A 13,000-nucleotide genomic window follows, 5' to 3' on the forward strand; every position below is an offset into this window, starting at 1 on the left:
GAAGGGTGTATTTTATTCAGTATCCGGTTCTAGTTGTCATAAGGTCAAGGTACAACTCCGGGTCGTCCTTTTACCGAGGGACACGGCTATTCGAATAGATAAACTTCCCTGCAGGGGTGCACCACATAACCCAACACGCTCGATCCCATTTGGCCGGACACACTTTTCTGGGTCATGCCCGGCCTCGTAAGATCAACACGTCGCAGCCCCACCTAGGCTCAACAGAGAGGTCAGCACGCCGGTCTAAACCTATGCGCGCAGGGGTCTGGGCCCATCGCCCTATGCACACCTGCACGTTGCGTACGCGGCCGGAAGCAGACCTAGCCCCCTTAATACAAGCGCGAGCTTACGGTCCAATGCGGCGCGCGCCACTCAGTCGCTGACGTCAAAAGAGCTTCGGCTGATACCACGACGTCGGGATACCCATAACTACTCCCGCGTAGATGGTTAGTGCGTATAGACCAAATGGCCAGACTCAGATCAAATACCAAGATCTTGTTAAGCGTGTTAAGTATCCGCGAACGCCGACCAGGGCCAGGCCCACCTCTCTCCTAGGTGGTCTCAACCTGCCCTGTCGCTCCGACATAAAGTAACAGTCGGGGGCCGTCAGGAACCCAGGCCCACCTCTACCGGGATGGAGCCACCTGTCCTTTCAGCCCCCTCATCAGAATCACTTGCGGGTACTCCTCGAGCCGACCCGACTTTAGTCACCACATGTGTCATGTATATAGTATATAAGTATATACCCGTGATCACCTCCCGAAGTGATCACGGCCCGATAGTATAGCATAGCAGACGGACAAGAATGTAGGGCCACTGATGGAAAACTAGCATCCTATACTAAGCATGTAGGATTGCAGGTAAAGGTAACAACAGTAGTAGCAAGGATAGGCTATACATCAGGATAGGATATCGGAAAGCAGTAACATGCTACACTACTCTAATGCAAACAGTATAGAGAAGAATAGGCGATATCTGGTGATCAAGGGGGGGGCTTGCCTGGTTGCTCTGGCAAGTAGGAGGGGTCGTCAACTCCGTAGTCGAACTGGGCAGCAGCAGTGTCGGTCTCGTAGTCTACCGGAGAGAAGAGGGGGAAGAAACAGTAAATACAATGCAAACATAAACATGACGATGCGTGAGATGACAATGAGCAGTGCGAGGTGTGTCCTAACGCGACAGTAGGTGGTACCGGCGAAGGGGGGGAACATCCGGGAAAGTATTCCCGATGTTTTGCGTTTTCGGACAGATGGACCGGAGGGGGAAAGTTGCGAGTTCAATAGGTTAGGGAGGTGTGGTGGACGAACGGACTGCGTATCCGGATTCGTCTCGTCGTTCTGAGCAACTTTCATGTACAAGGTTTTTTGATCCGAATTACGGTTAATTTACTATGATTTTTCAAAGATTTAAACAATCTTCTGGATTTATTATAATTCGAAAATAAATATTAAATTGCTATGGGCACCCAGTTCTGTGTACACAGAAGTGTACACAGAGGATGACAAGTGGGCCAGGGGAGGTCCAGTCAACAGTTGACCAGTCAACTGTTGACTGGTCAATAGGGTTAAAGTGGACCCACATGTCATTGTCACATTAGGTTAATTAGCTAATTAGCTAGGCTATCTAATTAATTAATTTAATTAAACAAGATTACTTAAGTTAATTAAGTGTTTAACTAATTAATTAATTATTCTTATTAATATATATTTTTACATTTCCTTTTTTTTAGGGGAGGGGCCCCAGCTGCCAGTGGCACAAAGGCCACTGGAGCGGGCACGGCTAACGGGCGCTGCCCCGGGCGGAGGCCGAACCCGCCCCGGTGCGAGGCGAGGCGAGGTGCGTCGGGGCGCCGGCAGCCGGCAGGAACGGCTGTAGGGCCAAGCGTCGTGGGGGCAGCCGTAGGAGGGGGGGCAAGGCCATGCGGAGGCTGACGCCGGCGGCGAGGCGTGCTCGCGGTGCGAGCAACGGCGACGCGAGACGCGGACGACAGAGGGGCGAGCCGGGCGCGGCCAGGGCGCGCCGGACGACGACGGGGAGAAGGGAGAAGGGGGAAACGGGCGGCGCTCACAGCGGAGCGTAGGGGAGCGGCAGTGGGCTCGGGTGGGGCCGGGGAGGCGGTCGGCGACGTCGTGGCGAGGTCGCGTCGGCGTAGGGGCAGGCGACCCGAGGCGGCACCGGGCGGCGGCGTCGAGGTAGCGTTGACGAGCAGCGGCGGCGGGGTCGTCCGTCGATGGGGACGCCTTCGGGCGACGGCGGACGAGGCGTCGAGCGCGACGAGTACGGCGGCGGTTCGGTGACGGAGAGGACGGCGGCGGTGGTGGTGCACGGCGACGACGAGCGGGTGGGGCCCCGGCGATGTGGTCCTCCAGGCGGCGTCAGGGGCGATGGGCGACGGCGTCAAGTCGCGCGCGGGGGGGGGGGGGGGACAGGGCGTGCGGGAGGAGTCGGAGAGGCGGGCGGTGGCTTCGGGCGGCGCGGCTGGGGCCGGGCCGGGGAGGGGCGCCTGCGGCGGAGGCACGGGATCGGGCTCCTCCCCGATCCAAGCGAGTGGGGAGGGAGAGAGTGGGGGTCGTGGGGGATCTGGGGGAGATGGGGATAGGTTAGGGTTTGGGGTCGGGGGTTAAGCAGGGGTGAGGGGCCGGTTGGGCCAGTGGGCTGGCCGGCTGGGCCGTTGGCCCAGTTGGCCAGGGGGGCCTTTTGTCTTTTTTTTGGATTTTAGTTTCCTTTTTTTTATATCTTATTTCTTTTCTGTTTTATTTTGTTCCTCATTTTATTTTAGTTTTGTAAAGTACAAAATGATCCCTAAATTAGTACTACCACTAAACCCACTGCGATAAAAAGTTTAACACCTAACTAGAATAGTTTAACATTTTATTAATTATAAAAGGCATTTCAATAATTGTTTTGACTACTGTTTTATTCATTTTAGAGTATTTAAAGATTTTATATAAGTGTGGTTTTCTCCATCATAATTATCCATGATTTATTTGAATCCCCCGAACATTTTAGTTTTAATATTTGAAAACTTTTATTGTTTGCTTGATTTTGAATTTGAATTCGAACCGGTTTCGAACTAACGAGAGATTAGTAACAGTAACCGAGGTGATGTGGCATCATTAGCGTGGGATCACTGTAGCCTAATTATCCGGGCGTTACACTCATGGTCTAAGGAAATGATACTTGACATTAGAAAAGCTCTGAGCAAACGAACTATACGATCTTGTGCTAGGCTTAGGATTGGGTCTTGTCCATCACATCATTCTCCTAATGATGTGATCCCGTTATCAACGACATCCAATGTCCATGGTCAGGAAACCGTAACCATCTATTGATCAACGAGCTAGTCAACTAGAGGCTTACTAGGGACATGGTGTTGTCTATGTATCCACACATGCATCTGAGTTTCCTATCAATACAATTCTAGCATGGATAATAAACGATTATCATGAACGAGGAAATATAATAATAACCAATTTATTATTGCCTCTAGGGCATATTTCCAACAGTAGTCATGCCATTGATCATGTAGTTGCAAGCCGGTACATCGCCCTCGCACAACCTTACAAACAATGAAGATCGTTGTGGCACGTTGATGTCACTGTGAGACCGTGACATGCCAAAGAAAGAGTGTCAAATCCAGAGGTTGTGTGATGCAACTGCTTCAAAAATGATGTTGGGCTTAAGGAGGGGGTCGAATCAAACCTTAAGTCAGCCCCCTCTCTCAAAGCTGCACGTAAATTTTTACTCCGAAAATACATGGGCCTGCCAAAACCGAGGTGGTGAGGCACTTATAGATGAGTGCGGACGAAATTATAAAGTGTTATCTTCTATATTTTGTCAATGTCCCTCGCGTGTCATTATGGTGGCTTCAAAGTCCCGAAATCACCACTTGATGCTCCGTCTTTGCTCCTTGTATGCCCGCTACCATCTCCATGTTTGATCATACTCCAATGTGTGTCTCACTTGTCCATATTAGGTCCTTCATTCCTGGATAATAAAAATATATATGACTTAGGCAACATCTTCTCATAAGCACTTGGAAACGTTCCTTGAAACGAAAATACTTGGAACTTGAGCCGGTGTAGTCACACGGACTATGGGTGTAACAGTAGTAGGGATCTCCTCATCACTCTTAGAATGACCTTTATAGGCTTTTGGTGAATTCAAGATTTAGATTCATTGTAGGACAACCATAACTTGTAGGTTTTTTCGGTGCATTTCGTGAACGTCACATGAAGGATAAATATTCTATAGAGGTTGTTTCTTCCTTTCATGAAGGTCATTTGAGAGGGCTGGACCGGCTACCACATTGAGTCTATTAGTAGCTATTGTAGTGAAAATTTCGAAGCTAACATCAAAGAGGCAGATCGCCTATACTGCTGGATTCGTTCAACCTCCATAATTTTGGCCAAGAAAACAATTTCGCTGTAGTTTAGGCTGGATAGGTCAAACTGGCCGGCATGTAGAAATTTAAACACCGTTATGAGATCTAATTTGATGATCTCCTAGAAATTTTGTAGAATTCCACGGAGAAGTCATTTGGACAGAGTGTTTTGTTGTGCTGCATTTGAAACACATCAGTTCCCACCTCCTCTTCTGAGAAGGGTGATCTAAGGATGTTATTTTTGGCTGCCGAAACCTCACGGTTCGGGACTCGTCGAGGGATCATCGGGAGCCCCAAATTGCATTTTATACTACTCCCTCGGATCCAAAATAAGTGTCACCGTTTTGAACTAAGTTTAAGCTGTGACACTTAATTTGGATCGGAGAGAGTAGTACTCCGTATTTTGTAGGAGTAATATACTCTGTCGGCTACGCGTGATCCTAAATTCCACCCATTCTACTGGAGACTGTAGATACACCTTTTTCCGACGACACCGATTGGCGATCATATGGACCATCCGCCTACAGCGTGACCTTCCTTTTTCAGGAGAACAAACCCACCATCCGGCGGCAGATGCCACCTAAAAACTCCCGTGCGACGGTGCAAGTGCGATCGGGCAAGTGCGTTGTGCGCTGAAACCCTCACTGACCTCCACCTTGGCCAGCCGTGCGAGTGCGATCGGCCGTCGGCATGCGATCTCGCCTTTGGGCTTTGGCGTGGGGGTCTTGCCTCTTTTCCTGGAGTAGATAGCCTAGTGCCATTGGGGTTCCTTCCACTCGGGCTCGCTCGCTCGCTCGTATTAGACCATCTACCCCCTGATTTAGACGGTCTATCTCGAACGACACTTGCCTTGCCTCTATACGCTTCCTGGAACTGAAATATTCCCTCCGTATATTGGATGTAATAACGTCTGATATTATGGGACGGAGTGGGTACAATTTCTGGTTGAGATAAAACCGGGCATATAGGAGAACTTGGAACTTGAACTGCACAACCGGCCTGCCTCAAAATTTACAGTGTTCAACTCTTAATAATTACAACTGGAGTAGATCAGATCATTACAGATGGCATTATCATTTCAGGAAGCTGCACACAACAGGCAAACGGCGGGAAACAAACAACGAGATGCATACATAGCATGCCCTGGTTTCAAAATATGGTCAGAGCATGGAAGCGACGTACTACGTGACCAAGCAACCACAGCTGATCTGCTGCTGGTCTCAGCAGATAGCCAAGAGGACATGGCTGGACAGGGTTAAGCGGCACTGTCGGTGTGACTTGGCTCAACCTCACTACAGAAAATGGCCCAAATATTAACCCTGGACTTACGACAGCCCAAGGCTGTAGATTCCGATGTGCTCGTCCTCAGAGGACAGCCGGTCCTCGACCTCCGCGTCGGTGAAGGTGAGAGCTCTCTGCAACTTTTTGGGGCTGAAAACCTCTATATCAACCGTGTACACGGCTTTAACGGGGCGGTGATCGGATAGCCTCGTATCAACCGTCTCGTACGACAATAGCCTCATTGCCTTGCCATACGAAAGAATTCGGTCGCACCTACAGAGGTAGTGGAGAAAAATTTCTGTAAGCACACGTCATAAAAGCTTTGAGGTTTATTATCTCTGACATCTTCATGGAGAGTGTAGTGAATCATGTAAAAGAAACAAGAACTGTTCTTTCACAGCCAACTTATTTTTTTAATTTTTTTGCGGTTGTTTTCACAACCAACTTATGCAGGTGAAGTTAATATGTTCTAGTGGCAGTAGTTCATGTGTGGTGATCAGATTGCATACCATGAAGGCGTCCTTCTTCCAGATTTTGGCTCATCACTTGTGTACTTCTTCGAGTTAAACCGGTACTTGTATGTTGGAGGAAAGCTGATAACTCCTTCGCTCCACCCATCAAATAAACGTCCTTTCCTCAGTTCTACTCTTAGCTATCATACAGGAAAAAAAAGTGAGCTGGACAAAGTTGTACTAGAGCTGCGACAATTAATATGGGTCGGAGGGAGTACCAAAGTTTACCTGGTCTTTCTCAAACAACCCATTCCAGTCGTGGTTGGAGATAAATTCATGTGTTTTTTCGTATGATAAGTTGATCCTATAATTGAGATCCCCTAGCCAGAATATCCTTCTGAAACAATACAAAATATTAGATATCTATAAAGTTTTATGTAGCAAGGCAAACTCATGCAGCGCTTAACAACATTAAACTAGAATTTCCTACAGGTAAAGGTAAAATTTTCGGCGTGCGTGAAGTGCAAACATATGATTTCCTATGACACTGATATGACTTCATGATTTGCTCCTTTCGCCTCGACATATTTAAGTCTATAGCAATATAAAAAGCACTAGTTTGCTGGAACCAAACGTTCTCCACCATCCATCTACTTTCAATCTACTGACTCTTATTTTTCGTTGGACCCTAGCAAATTCGGCAGCAAGTGCACACTAACTCTCATAATATATCTTCTTAAATTTGCAACACAAATTGCGGATTAACTACTCCACTTAACAATATCAGTGTTTTACTAGATTGCTCCATGGTAAACACCGAGGTTACAATGACTTGGATGGTGTTCTTGTATTATGTATTCTGTGAATTTTATGGTTATAATTTATTTATTTGACTGACATAGTCAAGGTTGTCAGATTCATGATTCTGTCAAGCGATTCCATGACTTGCTATCCACATTGACTGGAATGGTTCTACGATCGTAGTTAGCAGAGTATGATTTTACGATTCTATTGGTTATTTTCCTATGATTTGCAATCATACCATAGGGTTTGGCCCGATTTAAAATAGTGATTCTGACAACCTTCGTTATAGTGTTTGAAGCCGCATGATTCAGGTGAGAGGCCATGAAAGCTTGGCACACGGACGTGGAGTATAGCTTCCTTTAATAAGGTGAAAGTAGTGGCTGCACCCACCTTCGGTGCACCCACACAGTGAATAGTAAATTCGAAAAAATAGAAAAAAAAAATTCTGAAACTTGGTGGATGTGATTATGAGCAAATGTTTTAGAAGCTTGCAAAGTTTGGTCACCAAAAACATCAAATGATCTCCATACAAAACGAAATACAGATGTTGCTCTGCACCCACGTGACTGTTCACATGTTTTCAGCACAAACTTTGTTTTTTTATACAGATTTCCTCGGATGTTATTTTGCCACCAAAATTTGCAAGCACCTAAAACATTTGGTCATAATCACATCCACAAAGTTTCAGATTTTTTAAAAATGTTTTGCTAAGTTTTTGATTGTGGGTGCACCAGGGGTGCAACGTGCGTGGGTGCACAAAAACCACTCTCTACCTGTTCTACTTTTTTTCTGTTCTGGCTCGGTTATTCCATCTACCCGCCCGAGTGAACAGTAAAATACAAAAAAAATCCAAAATAAATTAAAAAAGTTCTGAATTTTTCTTGTGGAAAACATTAACAAAAGTTTTATTTGCTTGCGAAGTTTCATCATGTAATGACATTCGTGGAAGTCGTGGCAAGTGTTTTTTGCCATGACTTCCATGAATGTCATTTTGAGATGAAAATTTGCAAGCACTCAAAACATTCGTCAGTGTTTGCTCCAAAAAAAATCAGAAGTTTTTGAATCTGTTCTCAATTTTTTCGGATTTTACTGTTCATGGCGAGCTCAGATTGGGACTTTCGCTTGGCACGCCCAAATGTTTTTGGAAGGAGAACTGTAAGGGAGACCCTTAAGCATAAATAGGAGCCCAAATTCGCCTATGTGAGGACTTGAACCGATGTTGTGGGAATGTACATCCACTCCAACCAACTAATTTGGTGCACTCAAATTGGTTATGAGCGTGCTTCAGCAATCAAATTACCAATCCCTTGTATAAACTGGAGTCTATATTTCGTTTTTTTTGCCAAACCTATATCCACACGGTGTACGTCTATATAGCATATCTAAAAGAACATCGTGATCTGCATGTAATAAATCATCCAAGAGCTCACCATGATGACAACCAGTTTAGGTCACATGGGGAACTTCAAGAAGTTGGAGGGTAGCATATAATTTTTTAAAGAAAAAATATCTTTAACTTACTCGTGGTCATATATTGTCTTAGGCGTGCTCACTCTGGAATTAAATACTGTCCTTCGATGGATCTCTTGCACATCTGCATTCCTTTTTTGTTCATCTCCATCCTTTTCTCCAGAGGTCAGGTGACAACAAAGAAAGCAAAAGTGTGTCTGATATATCGACATACTTACTGCTATTGATCCCTGGAGCATATATTGAAGTAAGAAAAATTAGCACAGCACTTCTTTTTTTTTACAGGGAGCACCTCATAATCAAAACCAAGACATACTTTTAAAAACAATTAGAAGAAAGGATCACCCCCGGCCTATACCAAGACATACTGATGAAGGTAAATACAAATGATATGATAGCTGGTCAAGATGAAATTCATTCGGTGTAAAAAGGAATGCACTCCTTTCCTCGCAGTATTTGGGTAGGTGGTAAAAACATATATGAATAAGTTAAGGAATAAAACTGTCCTAATGTCTAACGAATTCTAAATGAATGTCATACGTACATGCATTTTGGAACTCAGTTTATGCAGCAACATAAGTGAGAGTGATGTGATCCACAGAAACTTACCTTATTACCAATGTATCCCATAGCACCTACACCTACAGTTGATACTTTCACGTTCTGAATGCGCTTTCGCAGGCTCCTTCGTACCCATATTGTGAGAAATACTCCGACCATCTGCTTGCTTATTATCCTTACAAAGTATGGTCTTTTTCCTTTAGCTACCACACTTTCAATGTTTAAACCATGAAGTGCACTATCCTCTGGAAAAGCACATGAATCTTCATTAACTGATTTGAAAGACAAATATGTTTTTAGTGCCTTCCCGGAAGCAAATGGTGGTGTGCTGTCTGGAAGACACTGAGCCAACATATCCAATGGTTGTTCTGGCCAAATCATTCCAAGCCTTTCCGAGTGACTGAGTGTTTTGGTTAACATCTTTTGGTTGATCGGCTCTTCCAAAAGAGAGGTGTAATCTTTAAAACTTACTATGTTATGGGATCTATTGAAAGTCTTCATTGAAGGCAACCTGCTGAAGTTATCAGCCTGTATAATAGATTCGTCAGGAGCAGAAGTGGAGTGTTCAAGTCTGTTGCTATGACTATCATCATCATCAACAACAACTAAATCTTGTTCGTTCCATGGGTGCACTTCCCCACCACTTTCGCTGTCAGACTCGCTATTAAGTTCGTCTTCCATTGCAAGAGCGTCATCAGATGGCTTGAACCTTGATGGAGATGGAGGATCACTGTGACTTTTATATTTTGGTTTATCTGGACTAATCTTGTTCAGTGTTTCACGAATGATATGTTCCCACATGGAAGCAGGACGGCTGTCTTCCGCGCCAAATATATTCCCGGCATTTAACGGAACAACTTCTTGAAATCTGAAATATAAAAAGAAACACATAAAAGTGCTAATGTTATTACATTAAAAAAATTAAGACCAGGTGATCAAACTCATAGGAGCGCATATCATTTGGAGTTAAAGTGATAGCTCATGGTTTGATATTCTTTGTATTCAGTAACATGGGAGGTTCAGTTCTCAGAAAAATAACGGGAGGTTCAACAAGTTACCCAATAACATATATGTCAGCCGGCTCCTTCATATCCAACCATTCTTGAATATCCAAATCTTGAGGTGGAAGTTTGCCTGCAACATTCCATGTTCCTACGCAGACCCTGAATATTAAACCCAACAGACTATAAGAAATGACAGTAACAGAACAAACATAGTAGATGTTACTGCTTTCAAGTCTTGGTGCAAGGCAAGACAGATATCTGAACGAAAAATGAGCAGTTATTTAACTTATATTATAACATATAAGAAAAATAAACAGTTAAAAATTGAGGTATAGAAAATGCGAAAAATTAAGGAGCATAGATCCATGCCTCAGTTCCTTGACATCGATATACTGAGCACGAAGAGTCTCTGACTTGCGCCTTCTATGAAGACCGTATGGAACACCCTCCATTTGGCTATCTGCAGTATTGATAAGTTGTGTCACCACATAAGAAAAGCTAAGCGCGGCTTTTTGAGAACAAGACGGTGTGCCAGAGGAGGTCCAGAGATAGGTTAGTCAAAAATTGGTGAAAGAGTATACGGGTATATGTCTGCAGTATTGTTTGCCAGCACTAGTACTTCAATTCGCACTGAGTCCGTAACAAAGCAAATTCAAAATGTACACTATGGAAATACTAAGACAACGACTCAATGGGAAACAGTCACAAACGGAAGAAGATTCGAGAGCGATTAAGTTTGCAGCCATGAATCATTATGGTCATCTATTTGATTCGAGCCTAATTTTCATGTGCATATTTCTTTGGTAGAACCAACAGTGCAACAATCATCTTCTGTAGTTCAAATAGTTCATTTGAAAACTACTCGTATGACATATGCTGGCAGACAACATGATAATAATTTACGAAAAGCGTCGAATTACCAGTAGTCTGGGCACCCAATCCGCGCATTCTCCGGTCCCGATCATATCGCTGGCGTTCCCATGCGCACATCTCTGCACCAACGTAATTAGAAAAGAAAAAAAAGCAAACTATTAGACTCTGGTTGACCATATCAATATGCAAACCTGAAGTCGAGAAAAGAAAGCGACCAAAGAGGCATGGACAACAGAATTTGCATGCATCCTCTTTTAAAAGTGTTTTGCTTTCCACAACCTGCCACGCGTTGCAACTATGTTGTCGCAATACAATTAGAGCTTGATTTCCTTGCTTATTCCTTTTCTTTTATCATTTGAACTTCAGTAGGAAAACTATTGAATCTGCTCAAACTTCATTTTTAGTTTTTAACTCTAAGATAATGGAGGATCCGTTTATTTTAGTGTATTCCAAGAAAGCGAAGGAATATACCGAGACCGGGAATTGGCTTAGGAGTTACGAAGCCAACACCAGAATGGACAAAACAGAAGGAAGGGACATTTGGCAATTCCTCGAAATCCACCGCCCTCCCACTAGTATTTTTTTTTTGGCCTGAAAGACAAGAGCCGTATCGCCGAACTAAATGGATCAGGTGGTGGTTGAAAAGAATCAACCTGCCCCCACATACAACTCCTTTTTGGCAGAAAGAAATGGGCGGGGGAGGAAAAATTAACGATCAGGAGCAGAAAGAGCAACCAACAGTGTGGAGTCTGGACTGGGATGAATCCAGCCCGGATGCATTGGCCGATTCACTGAATTTGACGTCGAAAGAATTTCGATTTGTTAATTTGGGGATGGGGCCAGGCCACATGAATGATAACTTGATGGCGGAGGGCAGCTAGGCGGTTCCTGGCGGAGGGGGCGGAAGGGGAGGGGAGGGGATCGTGCACCTTCGTACTCGGAGTCGCTGTCGGCCTCGTCGGCGGTGTCGCCCTCGTCGGCGCTGTAGTCGGAGTCCGGCGACCGGATGTTGAGCCACTTGCGCAGCACCGTCTTGGGCCACAGCTGCGGAATCCAAGCCAAGCCGGATCAAATAGTACGTTACAGTCAGAAAAAAGGAATTGAATAATAACCTCAAACCGCCCGACCGATGATCCACAGTCCAACAAAACGAACGAGGGAGAGCGTGCGCACCTGGTTCTGCTTCTTGGCCTTGCGTCGCGCCTCCGGGTCGGCGCCGGGATGGGCCGCCGCCGCCGCCGCCTCCGACTCCCCGAGGCGGGACAATGGCGGCCGAGGCGCCGGCGCGCTCCGCGTGGCCCGCGTGGGCGGGTACGAGTGCCTGGCCGCCATTCGCGCGCGCCCCGGCGGTCCCTTGCTTTGGCCTTGCCTTCCTTAAGAACGCGACGCCACGCAACAGCGGAACAACTAGCTAGTTAGAACCACGGCCGTACTACTAGTCAGTGGAAACCTCTTGTGCTGCGCTGCGCGTTCCCTCGCCTTTCCTCTTGAGTAACAGGGGACAGACTGATGCTAGCGAGCGAGCGAGCGAATGGCGGGTCGGATTTATGCGCCTGGCTTTGGCTTGGCTCGAGCTGGCTGGCGTTGGGCCGGAACCGAACCACTTCATCAGTTAGTCTGTCAGTCACTCTAGTAGGAGTATTAGATGAGATCTAGCCAGCCCGGTGGGTCGGGGTTGGACTCACACTCGCTCAGAGTCAGAGAGGTCGCACGCGCGGCGGCGTCCGGTCTCGGTCCGTGCTAGGCTGGGGTAGCTCCGCTGTTGGCCGGGGCCCGCCGGGTCAGTGGGAAAAGGTGCCCTATCGCCTAGTACTAGCGTTCTTTCTGCCGACCTCATCTAGGCTCGGCTCGGCTATAGCTACGTCCACCCACCTCGCAATTGCAAGGCCCTCCTCCTTATCCCGTTCAGGGAATGAGCGAGCGAATCCTACTACTCCTGGCTGGGTAGACAAAGGAACCTGCCTGCTTGCTGGCTACGCCAAACTGTAGCTTTCCTCCCTCCACAATCCATCCATCCATCCACACCACCTTTTTCTCTCCACGCGAAAACCCTGTACTAGCTCCCACCGCGCCCCGTCGCTCTTCTAGTCATTAGGGCGCCACAGTCTTTGATCCCGTTCCATTTAATCCGTCCATCCTCGCTCGCCGACTAGCTATCCTTGCTGCTTCGATCT

The 13,000-nt window shown here is 46.2% G+C and overlaps 1 protein-coding gene across 1 annotated transcript; it reads right to left on the reverse strand.

Annotated features, from left to right (window-relative positions):
- Positions 1 to 5,346: 5,346 nt before the first annotated feature.
- On the reverse strand, positions 5,347 to 12,339 carry LOC123078791 (type IV inositol polyphosphate 5-phosphatase 3). Its single transcript, XM_044501399.1, has 10 exons — positions 12,000 to 12,339; positions 11,756 to 11,870; positions 10,874 to 10,945; positions 10,323 to 10,413; positions 10,008 to 10,112; positions 8,998 to 9,817; positions 8,440 to 8,618; positions 6,403 to 6,511; positions 6,172 to 6,314; positions 5,347 to 5,935 (listed from the first exon to the last, which is right to left on the reverse strand). Exons 1-10 carry the CDS (start codon positions 12,156 to 12,158, stop codon positions 5,707 to 5,709), a joined length of 2,022 nt encoding a protein of 673 aa, XP_044357334.1. The 5' UTR covers positions 12,159 to 12,339; the 3' UTR covers positions 5,347 to 5,706.
- Positions 12,340 to 13,000: the final 661 nt, after the last annotated feature.

The sequence above is a fragment of the Triticum aestivum genome, chromosome 3D (assembly GCF_018294505.1).
Source record: "Triticum aestivum cultivar Chinese Spring chromosome 3D, IWGSC CS RefSeq v2.1, whole genome shotgun sequence".
In the NCBI taxonomy this organism is placed as follows: Eukaryota; Viridiplantae; Streptophyta; class Magnoliopsida; order Poales; family Poaceae; genus Triticum; species Triticum aestivum.

Excerpts from the sequence above, each read along its gene's own strand:
- LOC123078791 (XM_044501399.1), bottom strand. The coding sequence starts at position 12,158 with ATGGCGGCCAGGCACTCGTACCCGCCCACGCGGGCCACGCGGAGCGCG. Across the intron at positions 11,871-11,999 it reads AGGCCAAGAAGCAGAACCAG|CTGTGGCCCAAGACGGTGCT; the intron begins GTGCGCACGCTC and ends TGGATTCCGCAG. Across the intron at positions 8,619-8,997 it reads TGGGATACATTGGTAATAAG|GGATCAATAGCAGTAAGTAT; the intron begins GTAAGTTTCTGT and ends TATATGCTCCAG.